Genomic DNA, 19274 nt, shown 5'->3' with positions numbered 1-19274 from the left:
TGGTATATTATGGGTACCAGACCAGCTGAAGGCTCTCTTTTTACCTGTTTGGGGGTCTTTTGTTGTACCCCTATCCTTTCTGACTTTTCTATTTTTCTTTCATCTATACTTGTGGTTTTTCTGTTTTGGTACCTGCTGTCTGAGTTTGTTCTGCCTTTGTCTTGTCCGGCTCTGTTTTTTCTTTTGGTGCCCCTGTGTTTTCCCTCTGTTTGTGGGGTTCCCTGGAGTCCTGGACCGTTTTGGCACCCTTTTGCCCCCCCCCCCCCTGTTTGGCTCAGTTTCGACCAGTGTGGGGCTGGTGTTCGGCCGTTTGCTTGAACAAACCGCTTGTTTCGCGGCCGCGTTTGGTTTGCGAACGCTATTTTGCATTCGCGGACTTGTAACTGCATGTTCAGCTGTTTTTAACTGTTCACGATTTTTGACTTACTGGACGTGTTTGACCCGTCAATGAACTTCGTTCACCAGCTGAACGCACCCATTCAGTAACAGTTTTTAGCCGCTTTTGCAGGTTTTTTTGCCTCCCGTGAGTCTCGCGAGCTTTGGGAACGGTGTTTTTCCTTCCGGTTTTGTCTCTTGCCTGCCTTGTGTAGTTACTGCTGATCTGGGTCCTGGTGAGATCTCTCCTAATTGCATTTTTCCCCTGGTTTGCTTAGTTTGGGTTATTAACCCTTACTGTACTGATAACTTTACAGCTGTTGGAGTGTCAGTTAATATATATTTATGTTACGTTTACTCCCAGGCTAGCTGGAAGCTGGACCGCTAGGATGATCTGGATCCCAGTGTAGAGAGTGAGGAGAACCGCTGCAGCTAGTAGTCCATATGAATCCTGTAAATGTAGAATAATCCCACTAGCTATTATACAGCTAGGATACTCTTTCCCCCACAAAACGAGTCGAGGCTGCGATTTGAAGGTCAAACAAGAACTGGCTTTAATGGCACACAGGGATCGGTATTTATGCAAAATCTCAGGTCCAGGGACAGCCCCCTCTGGACCTGATGGGATACAGGAATGTTACAAGGGATCAACCAATCAGAATACAATGCATCGTTTGAATTTGTTACCGCCCAGCTTGGAGATAATGAATCCAACGGCTTTGACAATACAATTATCTCCAAGCACCTAAATACCACGTTTTTATTACACACATAAAACACGTTAAAAATATATAACTTCAATATTTTTAGTTAGAATTCGTGACTTCTACCATTCATTCTATAGCCCCGGTCTGGGTGTAATAGTTCACCGAAAAGCGCCTCAAACCCACGAACCATATGCTTAGGTTATTTGTTATAAAGTCTGTTTGCATATTTGGTCCCTGAGCCTGAGATGGCGGCCATGTTTTTGAGTGTTTCAATAGGCAGCGGGACCTTGGCATCAAACTCGTGGAACGAGTACCGGCCAGAGTTGTGCATGAATCCCCGCTCTCTGGCTGGATGTTTCAGCTGTTCAGGAGATGAACGTAGACCGCCATGAAGGGGGCACTTAACCTGCGGTTAACCGCAACATTCCAGATTCTAACTGAGGCCACACGCCAGGCTATAGGTGGTCCCCGTTCGTGACCCTTTCGATAGTTAGATTATCGGGAGATAAGGCATGAATGGGAATAGTGAAAGAATTTACTTAGACCATCTGGACACCAGAACCGGAGGTGTATAGTAAGCACTGGAGTAGGAAAAATGGGATTACCAAATCAATTAATGATAGGATAAGAAGAGTCTTTAGCAAAAATAACAAAATAGGTGGTCAGATACCCGAATTGGGTAAAAAATCTCACCACAATGGCTCACCTCAAACTATCTTGGTGTCAGGATCGGGTCAGGGATCCAACACGCAAAGTACAAACAGGTACAGGGTACGTATACCGGACCTTAGAATGGCCGGACTAACGTACAGAGAGTATAGAGAATGGTCAGAGACAAGCCGAGGTCGAGGGAACGAGAGGACAGGTAAGCGAGTAACAAGCTGGGTCAAGGATAACAGAGGTAAACAGAGTAAGTCAAACAAGCCGGGTCGAAACCAAAAGGATAACTGAAAAACACCAGAGCACTGTGTGACTAGACAGGCTAGAACCATGACAGGGCAATGAGCAACAGGGCGAAGTATGTTTAAATACCCTGGCTAGAGAGGATAGACACGCCTCCGACGAGTCCTGATTGGTCTCCAACGGATTGAGTGACAGGTCGTTCCGGATTGGCGTCATGACGTCGGTCTCCGGGCACCATGCTACATAAGGAAGTAAGTCCCTCGCGGCCGGCGTTTATGTGAACGGGTCGACCGCGAGGAACAGGAGAAACATGGCGTCCGGACGGATAAACGTCTAAGTCTCTACCTCTCTCGGAGGTAGAGACCTCAGGTACCCTGACAGTACCCCCCCTCTCAGATACGCCCACCGGGCGGAAGGAACCGGGACGAGATGGGAAGCGGGAGTGATACGCCCTGCGGAGACGAGGAGCATGGACATCCTCTTGAGGTACCTAACTCCTCTCTTCAGGACCATAACCCTTCCAATCGACCAGATATTGAACCTTCCCCCGTGAGATTCGAGAATCAATAATAGAGTTAACCTCATACTCCTCCTGACCCTCCACCTGAACAGAGCAAGGAGGGGCTGTTGTGGAGGAAAATCTGTTGCATATAAGTGGTTTCAGCAATGAAACATGAAACGAGTTAGGGATGCGTAAGGTAGTAGGAAGAGCTAGACGGTACGCAACTGGATTGATTCGAGTCAGTACCCTGTAAGGGCCAATATAACGGGGAGCGAACTTCATGGAGGGCACTTTTAAACGGATGTTCCTTGTGCTCAGCCATACCCTATCACCTGGAACAAAGACCGGAGCCGCCCTTCTACGTTTATCAGCGTGTTTCTTAACCAGCATAGAGTTGTGCATAAGGATTTGTCGAGTTTGGTCCCACAACTTCCTCAAATTGGCCACATGAACATCAACCGACGGCACCCCCTGGGAAGGAGAAGCCGAAGGAAGAATAGACGGATGAAAGCCATAATTCATGAAGAAGGGGCTTGAATGAGTAGAATCGCAGACGAGATTGTTGTGTGCAAACTCCGCCCAAGGAATCAAACCGACCCAATCGTCCTGGTGTTCGGAAACAAAACATCGTAAATATTGTTAAATTTTCTGGTTGGTACGTTCAGCAGCTCCGTTAGACTGAGGATGATAGGCAGAAGAAAAGTTCAACTTGATACCTAGTTGTGAACAGAAGGCCCTCCAAAATCGGGAAATAAATTGAGAGCCTCTGTCAGATACAATTTGGGAGGGTATCCCATGTAGATGAAAAATCTCCCTAGCGAATATCTCTGCCAATTCGGGAGAAGACGGTAGTTTAGGCAGAGGAATGAAGTGAGCCATCTTAGTGAATCTGTCAACCACGGTGAGAATAACAGTCTGTTTTTTAGAGATAGGTAGATCGACAATAAAGTCCATGGCCAAACAGGACCATGGTTTCTCTGGAACCTCTAAGGGATGCAGGAATCCACAAGGGAGTGTATGGGGTTGTTTGGTTTTAGTACAAACCTCACAAGCAGCGATTAAATCTTTAGTATCTTTACGTAAAGCAGGCCACCAGAAGTCTTTGGAGATCAAAGCAAATGTTTTGCGAATACCAGGATGTCCCGCCATCTTGCTGTTATGGAGACACTGCAACAGTTCCAGTTGAAGAGCAGGAGGAACGAAATGTCGACCCGCAGGAGTCTGTTTAGGTGCCAGATGTTGCAGCTTAATGATCTTGGCCAGTAACGGGGAGTGAATCCTGAGATTCGTATTAGCAACAATATTGCATTTCGGAACTATAGAAGAAAGAACCGGTTCCGGTATAGTAGAAGGTTCATATTGGCGAGATAAAGCATCGGCTTTAGAGTTCTTAGAACCAGGTCTGTAAGTCAGCACATAATTGAAGTGAGTCAGGAATAAGGACCAACGCGCTTGCCTAGAAGACAGACGCTTGGCCTCCCCAATATAGGACAAGTTTTTGTGGTCCGTCAAAATAGTAATAGGGTGTAAGGTCCCCTCCAATAAATGTCTCCACTCCTTTAAGGCTTTAATGACCGCTAACAGTTCCCTGTCTCCGATGTCATATCTGCTCTCAGGCCCAGAAAGTTTCTTGGAAAAAAACCCACACGGTTGTAGTGGTTTATCCACCCCTAACCTTTGTGACAGAACCGCACCTACTCCTGTCTCAGAGGCATCAACCTCGAGTAGAAACGGCAAAGTCGTATCAGGATGGACTAAAATTGGAGCAGAGGCAAAAAGTTCTTTGAGATTCTTGAAAGCAACGAGAGCTTCAGTAGACCACGTCTTAGTATCCGCCCCCTGTTTGGTCATATTGGTAATGGGCGCAATAATAGACGAGTAACCCTTAATGAAGCGCCTATAATAATTGGAGAACCCAATAAACCTCTGAATAGCCTTGAGTCCCTTAGGCAATGGCCAATCTAGAATAGACTGGAGTTTGTCAGGATCCATCTTAAAGCCTTCCCCAGAAATCACGTATCCCAGAAAGTCTATCTGGGTCTGGTCAAAACTGCATTTCTCCAACTTACAGTATAAACCGTGTTGCAGAAGTTTGTGTAACACCTTTCTGACTTGTCTATGGTGAGTCTCAATCTCTCTAGAGTGTATGAGTATGTCATCCAGGTAGACAATAACACAATCATGTTGGAATTCCCTAAGAACTTCGTTAATCAAATCTTGAAAAACTGCAGGTGCGTTGCAAAGACCAAAGGGCATGACCGTGTACTCATAATGACCATAGCGGGTATTAAACGCTGTCTTCCACTCGTGACCTTGCTGAATTCTCACCAAGTTATATGCCCCTCTGAGATCCAACTTGGTGAAAATTTTAGAATCCTTTAGCCGGTCAAAGAGCTCGGTAATCAGGGGAATAGGATAGGGATTTCTGATGGTTATTTTACTCAAACCTCGGTAATCGATGCAAGGTCTGAGTGAACCATCCTTCTTTTTAACAAAAAAAAAATCCAGCCCCGGCAGGAGAGGAAGATCTCCTAATGAATCCCTTGTCTAAATTCTCCTGAATATATTCCTCTAAAACAGCATTCTCTTTAGTGGATAGAGGGTATACATGACCCCTGGGCGGCATGGTACCAGGCAATAGATTAATTTTACAATCAAATGTCCTGTGTGGGGGTAGCGTATCAGCGTTCTTCTTGTCGAACACTGCTTTTAAATCCAGGTATAGAGGAGGTATCTGTATCCCCTTAGACTGGGTAGAACTGTCTGGTGTGTTAATTACAGCCAATGGGGATACCCTGCGTAGACACCTCTCCTGACAACCCTGACCCCATGAGAGTATTTCCCCTAACTCCCAATCGATAATAGGATTATGTCTCCTTAACCATGGGTACCCCAGAACTATGGGAACAGAAGGAGACGAAATGAGCATAAGTGATAAGTTCTCCTCGTGTAAGATACCAACAGTTAAGTTAATAGGTATAGTTTCACGCGAGATAACAGGCTCGAGTAGCGGTCTACCATCTATGGCCTCAATGGCCAAAGGTATCTTTCTTAACTGGGATGGGATAGTGTGTTTAGTAGCAAAGGCTTGGTCGATAAAATTCTCAGCAGCACCGGAATCTATCAAGGCCATGGTCTTTAGCACTCCCTTCTCCCACGTTAAAGAAACTGGTAACAGCAACCTGTGATTTTTATAATCATGAGTAGAGGACAAAATAGAAACACCCAAGGCCTGTCCTCTAGAGAAACTTAGGTGCGGGCGTTTCCCGAGCGAATAGGACAATTCAGGCGCAAGTGACCTCTGACTCCACAATACATACATAATCCCTCCCTTCTCCTGTACTGTTTCTCCTCCTCTGAAAGGCGAGTATTGCCTATCTGCATAGGTTCAGGAAACAGTGAGGTATTGGAATCAGGACTTTGAAATGCGGGTGCTAACTTAAAGGTAGGTCTAAGATTCCTCTCTCGAGTGTTCTGTCTCTCTCTTAAACGCTCATCAATGCGAGAAATGAACGAAATTAAGTCCTCTAAATTCTCAGGCAGCTCCCTAGTAGCAACTTCGTCAAGGATAACATCTGATAACCCGTTCAAAAATACATCTATATAAGCCTGCTCATTCCACTTGACTTCTGCCGCCAGAGACCTGAACTCTAGTGCATAATCCACAAGTGTTCGGTTCTCCTGTGTCAGGCGCAACAGTAATCTGGCTGCATTGACCTTCCTACCAGGCGGGTCAAAAGTTCTTCTAAAGGCAGCTACAAAGGCATTATAATTATATACCAACGGGTTATCGTTCTCCCATAATGGGTTGGCCCATCTCAGAGCTTTCTCAATGAGTAAGGTGATAATAAATCCAACCTTTGCCCTATCGGTAGGATAGGAGCGAGGTTGCAATTCAAAATGAATACTGATCTGGTTTAAAAAACCACGACACTTCTCCGGTGAACCACCATAACGTACTGGTGGGGTAATACGGGAAGAGGCACCTACAGTGGCTACCTCTAGGCCTGAATTTACAGAGGAAATTGGAGTAGTACGCGTCTCCTCTGGTGGGTTATTAGCACGAGATAATAACGCCTGTAGTGCTAAGGCCATTTGGTCCATTCTGTGTTCCATGGCATCAAACCTGGAATCAGAGGGACAAACCTGACTGTTTGTACCTGCAGGATCCATTGGCCCTGTCGTAATGTCAGGATCGGGTCAGGGATCCAACACGCAAAGTACAAACAGGTACAGGGTACGTATACCGGACCTTAGAATGGCCGGACTAACGTACAGAGAGTATAGAGAATGGTCAGAGACAAGCCGAGGTCGAGGGAACGAGAGGACAGGTAAGCGAGTAACAAGCTGGGTCAAGGATAACAGAGGTAAACAGAGTAAGTCAAACAAGCCGGGTCGAAACCAAAAGGATAACTGAAAAACACCAGAGCACTGTGTGACTAGACAGGCTAGAACCATGACAGGGCAATGAGCAACAGGGCGAAGTATGTTTAAATACCCTGGCTAGAGAGGATAGACACGCCTCCGACGAGTCCTGATTGGTCTCCAACGGATTGAGTGACAGGTCGTTCCGGATTGGCGTCATGACGTCGGTCTCCGGGCACCATGCTACATAAGGAAGTAAGTCCCTCGCGGCCGGCGTTTATGTGAACGGGTCGACCGCGAGGAACAGGAGAAACATGGCGTCCGGACGGATAAACGTCTAAGTCTCTACCTCTCTCGGAGGTAGAGACCTCAGGTACCCTGACACTTGGTCAATGGAGTACTTTATAGATTTGTCTTTGGATAGCTACAGATATTAGACTTTAATCATGGAAGGTCAATTCTGATAGCTACAGACAGCAGATAAGCTTAGCTCCAAGTTGCTAAGTAAAGTATTGACTAGAAACACTGGTCTTAAGGCTGGGAGCAGACTTAGTTGCAAAGCTCTAAAGGCCACAGCTAGCGTCTATGGAATTATCTAGATAGAGCCAACAGGATTAAAAAGTAGTCTTGCAAATAATCAACAGTTCAAAACTGCAAACATACCCACACATATGAGGGCTAGATAACTGTAATGAGACCTACTTGTAATGTCTAAGGCTCTCAGTATATCTTACCCATATTATATGAAAATAACCAGGGGGGGGGGGGGGGGGGAATTGAAACAGCTTGCAGGACTGTAGTACTAAGTCTAAGAGAATATAGTTAACTGCTCCCAGGCAACATGTCCAGTGTGATGAGGTGAAAAATAAGGAAAGTGAAAATTAGAGTGATCTAATGTGTAGAACCATACTTAGATTGTTGGTTACCTACACATAGTGACAGTGCCCTAGTGAAAAAATAAGTGAAAGGAAAGAGAAACCCTAAGGCATGAATGGGAATGCCTGGAGGCCGTCAATTAACCTGCGGTTCACCGCAAACCGCAACGCTCTGGGTGATCAAGTGATCACACGCTCCTCCCGTAGGGTGGTCGGCCGTTCGGTAGTTTGAAAGGTGACCTGGGTTAAGTGGCGACACATGCCAGGGACCAGGTGGTCCGTTGTTCGTTTCACGAATCGGTGCACGTAATCCTTTCGTGAGTACAGTATGAAATGCAAGTACCGAAGCCACATATAATAAAGAACATCATAATGTTTGTCTGTAACGGTTTTGTAATAAATGTATAACTCTTGTGTTAGTGTGGGTCATTGTATCATGCCTAAACCTAGAGTGCCTGACTGTTCACCTACCACTGGTGAGATGGATACCCCACGAGCCCTGGGGGAGACCCACGCTACCTTCAGGCTCTCCGCCCCTGTTGGTGGACCTGTCTGGCCACGACAAGTGTGCACAGGCCACAGCACTTAGTTACGGAGGCCATTATGACAGCCATGGGGTTCATGTCATCAGCCCTGTCTCAAACTATTCAGAGTATGCTCCATTTACTGGCTCCATGGCGTGCCACTCGCGTCCGGCAGTGGATGCTTCACAAACATACCTCCCCTTCTGTCTCCAGAACCCCTATAACTGGCATACCTTAGGTCGCCCCAGAAAGTGTGTCCAATCCACACAAGAGAGCTTTTCCATGCCAGGCAGAACAGGCGCAGCAATGGAAATGTGTGAAAGCACAAAAAGAGAGTGACTTCGACTTCAGAAATCAGGTCTAGTGAGGAGGCTGGTGAGAGCGACTATGACTGGGATTCCGCTGAGTTGGGCCTTGACCTCTTTTCCTCTACTCAGGCAGAGACGTCCGGAGGTGATCTATTGGGCAAGCCCTTATTCAGTCAGGTCAGCTGAGTGGCTCCGTGCGGACCATGTGGCCTGATACCATGAGAACTGGGTACGGCGCCCACTCAGCAAGGCTGCCCGCAACAAACTTAGGGCAGAGTGTCCCAGGCCTGTAGTACCTAACAAAATATGTGACACCCCGGAGGTAGACCCTAAGATGACACAGTTTCTGGCTAAATTGGTTTGAAACCCAGGCAAAGGACTGGATTCGGCACTTGATGTGTTTGGTCCCCTTGCGATATTGTTTGACTTGGCGGAGGATGCTAGAGCCGAAAACTGTATGGTAGACCCGGAGGAACTACGTGGTTGGGTCCAGAGAGCGATTTTCTTCACCGGGAGTGTCAATACCTCCCTGTCCATGCCACAACGTAAAGCCATCCTGTTTAAAATAGAGCCCAAGTTGGCCAATCTCACCCTCACTGAAGCTGGTAAAAACGCCCGGGGCTTATTATTTGGTGATTACTTTATTAAAGATCTGGGACGATTTGTAGGGGCATTTACTGCCCTTGATAAGGCCCAGTCTTCCATGAGAAGGGTATTCCAGGGGCGGGTATCTACCAGGGTCGACAGATTCAGGGGCCGTCTCGCCAGCTGCAACTATTTCCAGTCCCGTGGCTCGGGATGAGGACCCGGTCGACCATGGCGGTCAAGAGGATTCCGTGGACAAACCGGCTCAAGACGCCCATACAGTGATTTTACATACACCTCAAGTTTTTTCTCATGTTTGTGTAGGGGGCAGACATAATTTTTTCACATTTTAGTCTAAAATTTCCTCAGACACATGGTTCAAGGTTTTCATATAGAACTCGTTAGCACGCCTTGCGATATTCCAACTCCTCAGCCAATCTGTTTCTCACTCAGAGACCGCAGGTTGATAGGCGAGGAATTGTTTGCCCTCCACGACAAGGAGACAATTGAGCTGGCCCCTTTGGACCCCGAGCAGGCCGTAAGCAATATATTCCTAGTGGAAAAGAAAGGTGGACAAATGCGCCCGGTCATCAACTTGCGCCCCCCCAATTCTAAGGTTCGCTACCGCCATTTCAAGATGAAGGGCATCAGAGACGTGGATCCCATTTTAGGCCCTGAGACAGCTATTCTGGAATTCCTAACTTCTCTGTTTGACGCTGGCAGGGCTTACCGAATGATCAATCTGTACATGTCGGCTATTTCTTCAACCCACCGTGGTTTTGATGGGTGTCCCACGGGCCAACAACCTTTAGTATGTCGACTCCTCACGGCTTCCATCTTTCCAGTCCACCTAGGCCACATTATTCATCCACTTGGGATGTCTTGGTTCTGTCTTTTCTCTCTACCTTGCCTTCTAACCGGGATCTCTCATTTTGCCAGTTGTAGGCTAAATTGGTTTGTCTCTTTTGCCTCATTTGTTGCAAAAGGGTGTTGGATGTACATGCTTTGGATTTTGATGCCAGATCATACACTCTGAAGGGTGTGACTTTCAATATTTCCAGATGTACCAAGACTTCTATTAAGTCGGTATCGTATCCAACTTTAACTTTGACGTCAGCTTTATACCCGGTAGCGTGTTTACGCAAATATGAAGATCGCACCAGGCCCCATTATTCCGCATCTACACCTCAAATTTTATTTTCAGCCCTCTTTAGGCCCACTTGCGAGCGCTACCTTGTCCCGATGGTTGAAGTGGATTCTGGGCCAAGCTGGTATTGACATTTCTGTTTTTGGAGTGCATTCTGTTAGGGGAGCCTCTGCCTCATCGATTATGGCATCAGGAGTGCACAAGGAGGACCTTATGAGAATGGAGATTGGTCGCGGGAATCGACGTTTCGTGAATTTTATTTTTGCCCTATTACTCATGTTTTTTCTGCGGTGGTTGATCAGCTTTAAACTTGCAATATTTGCCTCCATTTAGTATTGTCCCACCCATTATGAAGCAATTTCTCGGTTTTGTTTTCTGTTTTTACCACCCGTATTGTTTGTTATAGGTGACTGGACTTGTTGGTATGGTAAGTGGGGCATTGTATTTATGAGGTTTGGTTTTGATTATACCTGTTTAGAGTTTTGGGATGGGCTGTTGCTCGTTTTGGGATGTAGATTAATGCCTATAATGATTCGTGCCTTGTTGTTGGTCTATGGTACCGATTTAACTCTTGGACTCCTGTTCTTTATGTTTTCACAGCATGATCCAGTCCTGTTTGATGTCTCTTTCATCTACCTTGGAGGAACATTATTTTGTTGGAGCTGTTACTTGGATGTACCAAATTGGTTTCCTGTTGTGGATTAAATGGTCCTGTGTTCTCAATGATGGCCTTCTACGTTTCGTTTGCTGAAGAATTATGTCTGCTGGTTTCCTGTTTTGCTGACTTTTCTGTTGTGGTGTGTTGCATCTTCAAGAAAGAGGGAGATCTGAGGGTGGTACCTACTATTCTACTGGGACTTGGCTGGGAGTGGCCTATGTTACTATGTATGCATGTTTTAAAATAAATCTCTTTTATATTATTTGCTGCCATTGGTGGACAGTAAAGAAAGGGATATGGAATACTCACCTCCGTGTCTTCAACAAAATCATGACTTTACGTCATGTAATAGGAAAATCATGTAATTTACAAAATACACAAAATTAACTGTTAGTAGATTTTTAGAATATAGAGAGGCAGATAACAGATGGATAGAGTTCTAACCACTTGAGTTTACCAGGTGAAACCACAAATATATATAACTGCTGTATCACCTAAAACCCACTGAAGACTTTGCTCAATCGTATTGTCAGTAATTTGCCTTTCTAAAAGACACAAATAAGCCTATTATTCTAATTATTATTTAATAAAGCCTATAAATCTAATAAAGCTTATACATATGGTGAAAGCATAAAAAACAAACAAAACAACAACATGTAATTTGTGTTTAAACATGTGATTGAACACAATTACTTAAAACTATCCCGTGAAGTTTTCTGAGCACTGTTATCAACATCGCCATTTAAAAGTTCTCTGGAAAATCCATTTACCAAAGTTTTGTTTTGTTTTCCAAAAATGAGACAGTGCTTCCATTGTCCATGTTATTCAAAACCATTTTTAATCTCTCATGTTTTATTATTATTATTTTTTTTTATTTGACCTTATTCATTTATTATATCTAAGCGTATGTTAATGATTTTATGTTTTGCTTGAATTCTTCTAATGTAAGTGCTTGCTCTGTTGACTCTTTATCTTAAATTGTCAACTGGAAATACACCATTTCACACAGCTAATTAACGTCAATTGCAGTTCAGTGTTCTAATGCTTAACTTAATTTGTAAGGTGACTTCATGGGGACTGTAATTATTGCTCTTTGTTGGTTCAAGGAAAAGTGTTCTCCATAAATACATTGGTATAATATCTTAAGACTTCTATCATCCAATGCCTTCCCTTGATGTCTATATTTCATTTGAAAGCTCTGAATGTTCTGTTTTTACTAATATTCTATGTTCTGTTTCCATGACAATAATAATTCCGCCATTATTAATGCCTTCACTGCTTCTATCAATAAAATTGCATCACCTCAGAACTTTAACTCTAACATATTTCTTCCTATCCTTTTGTGACAGCTTTAGCCTATCAATGCTTGCTCAATTCGTTTTAGTTTTAATGATTCACATTAGTTTCATTTTGGTGTTAAACATGTAAAAAATAGTAAAAAAAAAAAAAACAAAACTAACACACAACAAAACTAAATTCCATATAGTTTAATATTAATTATTTACTTCAGTAAATATTGAATGTTGATACTTTATGGGTTATTTCAGCATGTGGTAGAAAAATCAGAAGAATCATTGCGCTATAACCACAACAATAAGCTGTAGTGATGATGGTACATAGACTGTATAATTGATTTACAGATTTTGGGAGTGCTATTAGTTATTCTGTATTTAATATGTGGCAATAAATAGTGCTTTGATAACCAAGAAAAATGAGATGGGCAGCAAGCTGGTTAAATCATTGATTTTATGTATTGTATTAGACCGCTTGTTGCTGTCTAAAGTGCATTATAAGCATTGTATGTTGCTGTCAATCATTTTCCATTTTCTAGTCATGACCGAAATCAGTATGTTCAGGATATCAATACTTATGTTACAGGGTGCTATATCAAATTGAATGCCATCTGTTCACACCTAAAGTGGATTATTCGGAATATATTCAATTTGTCTTCCTGTTTACTGAAAGAAGTAATACTTTTCCATGTGTCTTTAGATACTATGGAATAACTATTTGTTCAGAATACACAAATGCATATTAATATGTCACTAGAGAGTATATCCACTAAATGTCAATTTTTCAACTAACTTTTGAAGAATAACTGCTCTCAGCCAATGACTGACATTCTGTGTCATTAGTCAGCTGGGAACTCCAGTTCTGGACTGGTTGATGAAACCCCTATGTTGCTGCCTATGTAACTCAACCTGTGGACGCTAAGAGGTTAATCTCTGTTTGTGTAGTGCAGTGGTAGTCAACCTGGTCCCTAGTGGGCGATTCAAGCTTTTATGGTGGGTGGTGGTGGGTTTTATCCGTGACCCTTGGTTCTCCGGCACAGCCACATGCTCCGCACAGGCACGCACCTCCCTCCAGACATCGAGAGTGACCTCACAAAATTGCCCAACATGCATTGCGTGAACGCCTCTGTTTGCTAAATCTCTCTCGATGGCTAAAAGGAGGCACTCCTGATCGGGATGGATGGGGGAATGATGATGTAACCCTCTGGAAGAGGAGAGGAGCTGATGCACTCAATGTGAAAGCAGGAACAGGAAGAAGCATCATGTTTAGAGTGGCTGATATTGAAGTTTGGCAAGCTAAGTTCTATAATTTTTCTTTGGCAAGTAAAGTTCTGTTTTTAATATAAAAGAAAAGAAAAAAGGAAAATAAAAAGAATTAAGGTAAGGAGAAAGAGAAAATAAAGAGAGAGGAAAAAGAGACACCTGATATAAAGATATTCCTTTTTCCTGTTTTATTTTTTAGTTGTTGGCTAATAATAAAGTGGGCTACCTAGTTCAGCCATCCTGCTGGTGAATGCAATAAGAAAGAAGAAAAAAGAAAAAATAAGGATAAGGATAAGGAAGAAAAATAAAAAAAAAATTGAAAAAAATAGCAAGAATCCAGTTTTCACATTTAACTTCCTTTTTCTTCAATTTAAGCAATAATAGACACTACACCGATGAAGATGCAGAAATTCATAACATTTTAAATATGTATGTCTAAACATGAATAAAGTAGAAATAAAACGAAAAATGGAAGTACATATTTTTTTAAAAAAGCACATTTCTAAAAAAATATTTGCACTTGCACTAAAAATTTAAGTTAATGCGGCACCGGTGGGCGGTAAGGACATTTTACCATTAAGAAAGATACCTAGGTGGGTGGTAGATATTAAAAGGTTGACTACCCGTGGTATAGGGTTTCAAGGCAAAGAACTGCACATACATGCTCCAGGCACCACAACCACTTCAAATGACTGATGTGGTCATGGTGCTTGGAATAACCTTTCAAAACTGTCTGCATTTGACACATTTTGGAGATAATCATTGTTGTATCTACCATGAGGCGAACAAGGCATTTGCCTTGGGTGGCACTTTCCAGGGAGGATGGCAAAAAAAACCACACAGAAACACCTGCTCAGACACCCCCTGTATGCTGTCTGTTATGGAGAGCTTAGCTGGGCATCTGTGCATAATGTAAATGGGCGGCTCTGTGTAATGTAGACAGGCGGCGAGGGAGTGCTGATCTATTAGATGTGCTATTCTTACTCTATTTCCAAAGGTAGGGAGGCTGGGTGTATTTGGTGTTAACACTAACATGCAGAGTTTAGGATAGCAAGGAACAGGCAAAATAAATATATAGTCTTACCTGGCCTTAGAGTGGCCGGACTTAACATTAGACAGAGAAAAGCTTAGTCGAAATACGAGCCGAGGTCAGGGTAAAGGAGAGACAGCGAAATCGAGAACTAATCGAGAAATCGAAATCGAGTCAGGTACATGGTAATAATCAGAAGGGCAAACAAGACAGGCAAGAGTAAAAGAGAAACTCAGAGTCAGGAAACAAAGCCAAGGTCAATACCAGAATACAATACAATATCACAAGGAATGCTCTAAATCAGTGTTTCCCAACCCAGTCCTCAAGGCACACCTACCAGTCCAGGATTTAAGGATTACCCAGTTTTGTCTAAGGTGTTTTTAGAAAAAAAAGAAAAAACACCTTAGACAAAACTGGGTAATCCTTAAATCCTGGACTGGTAGGTGTGCCTTGAGGACTGGGTTGGGAAACACTGCTCTAAATAGTACTGGGAACAGAAACCACAATAGGGCACAGAATCTAGTGCTAGGTAAGTTTAAATACTTTTATTTTTAATTTGATTGGTCCACATCATGCCTGTGTCACAAAAAGTGCACGACTAGGGGAGCCGGAATGACATTGGCCAATGGGAGCCGACCGCTCCTCTTTCCCTTATAAGAACATGCTCACTATGCGAGCAGCGTTCCCAATACTATACGGGCTACGCCCGCTCAGACTGTTCGGCGCACGCGGCCCGCCAGGAGTATGGAGCTTCAGAGCTGCATGCCGCTCGATCACTACTGCCTCCAGGCGAGCCGCATGAGGTTCGATCAGATGACCCCTGCCAGCTCGCAGACCGGGTAAGTACCATTACAGTCTGCTAGTAAATGAGTGTGTCTGTCAGTAAGTGTGTGTGTGTCTGTTAATGTGTCTGTGATTGTGTGTCTGTGTGTCAGTGAGTGTGTGCATGTTTGTGAGTAAATAAGTGTGTATATGTCTGAGTGTGTGAATGTCAATAAGCGTGTGTCTGTCAGTGAGTGTGTGAGTGAGTCTCTGAGTTTTTGTGCATCTATCGGTGTGTGTCTATCAGCAGGGCCGGACTGGGGAAAAAATTTGGCCCGGGCATTTTTTATTCACAGCGGCTCACTGAAAAGGGGGCGGGGCCAGATAGGGTGTGTTTTGTCATCCCCAATGACAAGCACGCCCCATCTCAAAGTGAGCATGTTGGTTCAATGCTCTTCCAGGGCATGAGAAAAGGGCCCTGTATTTGTTCTGCACAGCACAAGCAAATTTAATAACATGTTTGCTTGAAACTTGTCTCAGTGGTTTCCATAATTGGGATACTCACTGTATGCCATTTATGGAGACACTATGTGTTTGCTTACATGGAATCTAGTGTGTGCATAGGGGATCCAGAGTGTGTATGTCAGAAATGTAGTGTGTGTGTAGGTGGTGCAGCGTCTGTGTGTAGGGGATCTAGTGTGTGTTTGAAGGACTCAGGAGTGTGTATAGGAGATGTGAGTGTGTGTGAGTGTATAGAGGATTCAGAGTGAGTGTGTGTGTGTGTATAGAGGATTCAGAGTGTATATAGAGATCTAGTGTGTATATCTGTAGATGATCCAGAGTTGGGTAAGGAATCTAGTGTTTGTTTAGGGGTGCAGTATGTGTGTGAGGGGTTTTGTAGTGTATATACATATATGTTTGGAAGTATTGTGTGTGTGTGAGTGATGCAGCGTGTTTGGGGGCTGCTGTGTGGATGTGTGAGGTGTGCAGTGTGTGTGTGAAGGGTGTAGTGTGTATGTGTAAGGGGTGTAGTGTGCATTTGTGAGGGGTATAATGTGTGTGTAAGTGTGCTGTGTGTGGGGGTGGGTGCAGTATGTGTGTGTGTGTGAGGGTGCAGTATGTGTGTGTGAGGTGTGCAGTCTGTGTGGGTGTTAGGATGCTGTGTGAGAGTGATGTGTGTGTTAGGGTGTTGTGTGTGTTAGGGTGCTATGTGTTAGGGTGCTGTGCAAGGGGGATGTGTGTGTGTGTTATGGTGCTGTGTGTGTGAGTGAGGGTGCTGTGTGTTAGGGTGATGTGTGAGTGAGGGTGCTGTGTGTGTAAGGGTGCTGTGTGTGTGTAAGGGTGCTGTGTGTGTGTGTGTTAGGGTGCTGTGTGTGTGTGGCTGCTGTGTAAGGGCGATGTGTGTGTGTGTTAGGGTGCTGTGTTAGGGTGCTGTGTGTGTTAGGGTGATGTGTGTGTTAGGGTGATGTGTGTGTTAGGGTGCTGTGTGTTAGGGTGATGTGTGTGTTAGGGTGCTGTGTGTGTTAGGGTGATGTGTGTGTTAGGGTGCTGTGTGTGTTAGGGTGATGTGTGTGTTAGGGTGCTGTGTGTTAGGGTGCTGTGTGTGTTAGGGTGCTGTGTGTTAGGGTGCTGTGTGTGTGTTAGGGTGCTGTGTGTGTGTTAGAGTGCTGTGTGTGTGTTAGAGTGCTGTGTTAGGGTGATGTGTGTGTTAGGGTGCTGTGTGTGCGTGTTAGGGTGCTGTGTGTTAGGGTGCTGTGTATGTTAGGGTGCTGTGTATGTTAGGGTGCTGTGTGTTAGGGTGCTGTGTGTGTGTGTTAGGGTGCTGTCTGTTAGGGTGCTGTGTGTGTGTGTGTTAGGGTGATGTGTGTGTTAGGGTGCTGTGTGTGTGTGTTAGGGTGCTGTTTGTTAGGGTGCTGTGTGTGTGAGGGTGATGTGTTTGTGAGGATTGTGTGTTGGGGGAGGCCAATATTAATGTATTTATTTTTTTAATAAACAAGAAAAACCCAACAGTATATCCTCCGCCCCCCTTCTTACTTGTAGCCTAGACGGGGGGAGGGGGGGAATTGGAATTTGACTATATGTCTGTTCAACCGTAATTCACCTCTTTCATGTTAAATGCACCCATGGCAACGGTCCGGATCTCGCGAGAGGTCCGGATCTCGCTGCAAGTTAGAGCTCCGCCGGGTCCTCCTCTGCTGGCTGTCTCCCTCCCTCTCTCTCCGCCGGTGGCCACGTTTGACTGCATGTGGGCCAGTGAGGGAGATCTTTGATCTCCCCACCGGCCCTTCATGGAACACAGCGGGGCTGGCTCTGCATTTGCCCGGTTTGCCTGATGAGCAATCCGGGCCTGTCTGTCAGTGTGTGTCAAATCAGTGAGGGGTGGTGTCTGTCAGTGAGCATGTATGTGTCTGTCAGTGAGTGTATGTCAGTGAGTGTATGTGTATCTGGGAGTGTGTGTCTGTCAGTGACTGAGTGTGTCAGTGTGTGTGAAAGTGTGTCCGTGAAAGTGTGTGTTGGTTTAACAGTGTGTGAGCCAATGACTGTGTTTCTGCCAGTGAGTGTATGTCAGTGTAATGTGTATCAGTGAGGGTGTGTGTCTGTCAGTGAAAGTTTGTGTTGCTAGGTAAAACTTGAAATTTGTTGAGAGATTCCATTAAAGGAACAGTCCAAACACCATAACTATCACATCCCGCTTACCAGCAGTGCCCTGACACAATATAGGTTTAACTGGTTCTATGCAGAGTGAAAGTTGCATTGCACTAAGGCTAGGGGTACAGGGTTAGTCCAATGGCCGAGAGCACTCTGCCAACTCAATCACCCAATGAGTTGACCCAGCAATGAGTTGACCCAGCATGATATGGTGCAGAGAAGCTCCTTGCAGAGGAACAGGTGACCAGTGCCAGCAAAACTCAAGATAAATTGTCAAATTGGTTGCAAACAGTTTCATTAGTTATAATGGGAGAGCGCCAGGCCACTGCTGCCACCATAAACACTGCAGCAGGCCATACTGAATATGATGCTTGACGTGCTCCTTTAATATAACTAATCAACAAATAACATGGATTTTAAGCTTTTGCTTACAAAAATTAAAAAGAAAGCACAAATGTTATTTTTTGAGAATGATTCATATTAATTTACCAACCTGATAAGCCCAGGTGATAACCGGTTGTAAAGTTGGCCAAAAACCCTCTGGCAGTCCCAGATGAATCTGTTGTGAAATATACTGTCATCTGATTGGTTGTAGAGAAGACATCAGCTACTGGATTATAACCTGTGTAAACAGCTGGATAAAAGTGAAATATGAAAATATATAATGAGAAATATCTCACATTCTATAAACATCTTCATAATTTATATTTTACAGTTCCATATGCCTTCCTCCTAACGATTGAAAACGTTACTGCTAAATAATTATATTAAAATGTGTGCACATAATAATTCCCTTTTTTTATGCTGGTTACTGTTAGTGTATCTAACACAATTAGAAACAGGCTATTGATTATGGTGAGAAGTCATAAAACCTTAATGTAAATAAGCTACATACGACTGATTGAGTAATTAGTGTTAAATTAATGTCATTATCGATTTGTAATGCCATGCTATGGGAAAGAACTTAAAGTAGCACAGATTTCACGCAGTTACTTTAACTCAAAATTTTCTTAGCATAATCGTTGAAAGAAGAAATGTCATTAAAGACAGACGGGATATATTATCCTCAATCTTTCTTTGCTTCCTGCCATAGAAGCAAAACAAATGTAAATAAATTTGAACAGATAAAGTGCTCACAAACTTGATGAAAAGAATGTTGTCATAACCAATCACACCGCAGAACAGATTATATATTGATCGTCATATTGTGGCATAATTCTATTTATTCTTAGTGACTAGTGATGTCGCGAACATAACATTTTCGGTTCGCGAACCGCGAACGCGAATTTCCGCAAATGTTCGCGAACCGGGCGAACAGGGCGAACCGCC

The 19274-nt window shown here is 44.0% G+C and overlaps 1 protein-coding gene across 1 annotated transcript in view; it reads right to left on the bottom strand.

The window, feature by feature from the left end:
• Nucleotides 1-19274, bottom strand: part of TMPRSS15 (transmembrane serine protease 15) — a 332837-nt gene that overhangs the window by 91985 nt on the left and 221578 nt on the right. The window contains exon 17 of the mRNA XM_063448381.1: nucleotides 18439-18579. Within this exon, the coding sequence (XP_063304451.1) occupies nucleotides 18439-18579 (141 nt within the window). The remainder of the gene's footprint in view (nucleotides 1-18438; nucleotides 18580-19274) is intronic.

The sequence above is a fragment of the Pelobates fuscus genome, chromosome 1 (genome assembly GCF_036172605.1).
Source record: "Pelobates fuscus isolate aPelFus1 chromosome 1, aPelFus1.pri, whole genome shotgun sequence".
Taxonomy (NCBI): domain Eukaryota; kingdom Metazoa; phylum Chordata; class Amphibia; order Anura; family Pelobatidae; genus Pelobates; species Pelobates fuscus.
This window is presented reverse-complemented; position numbering and strand designations above follow the sequence as displayed.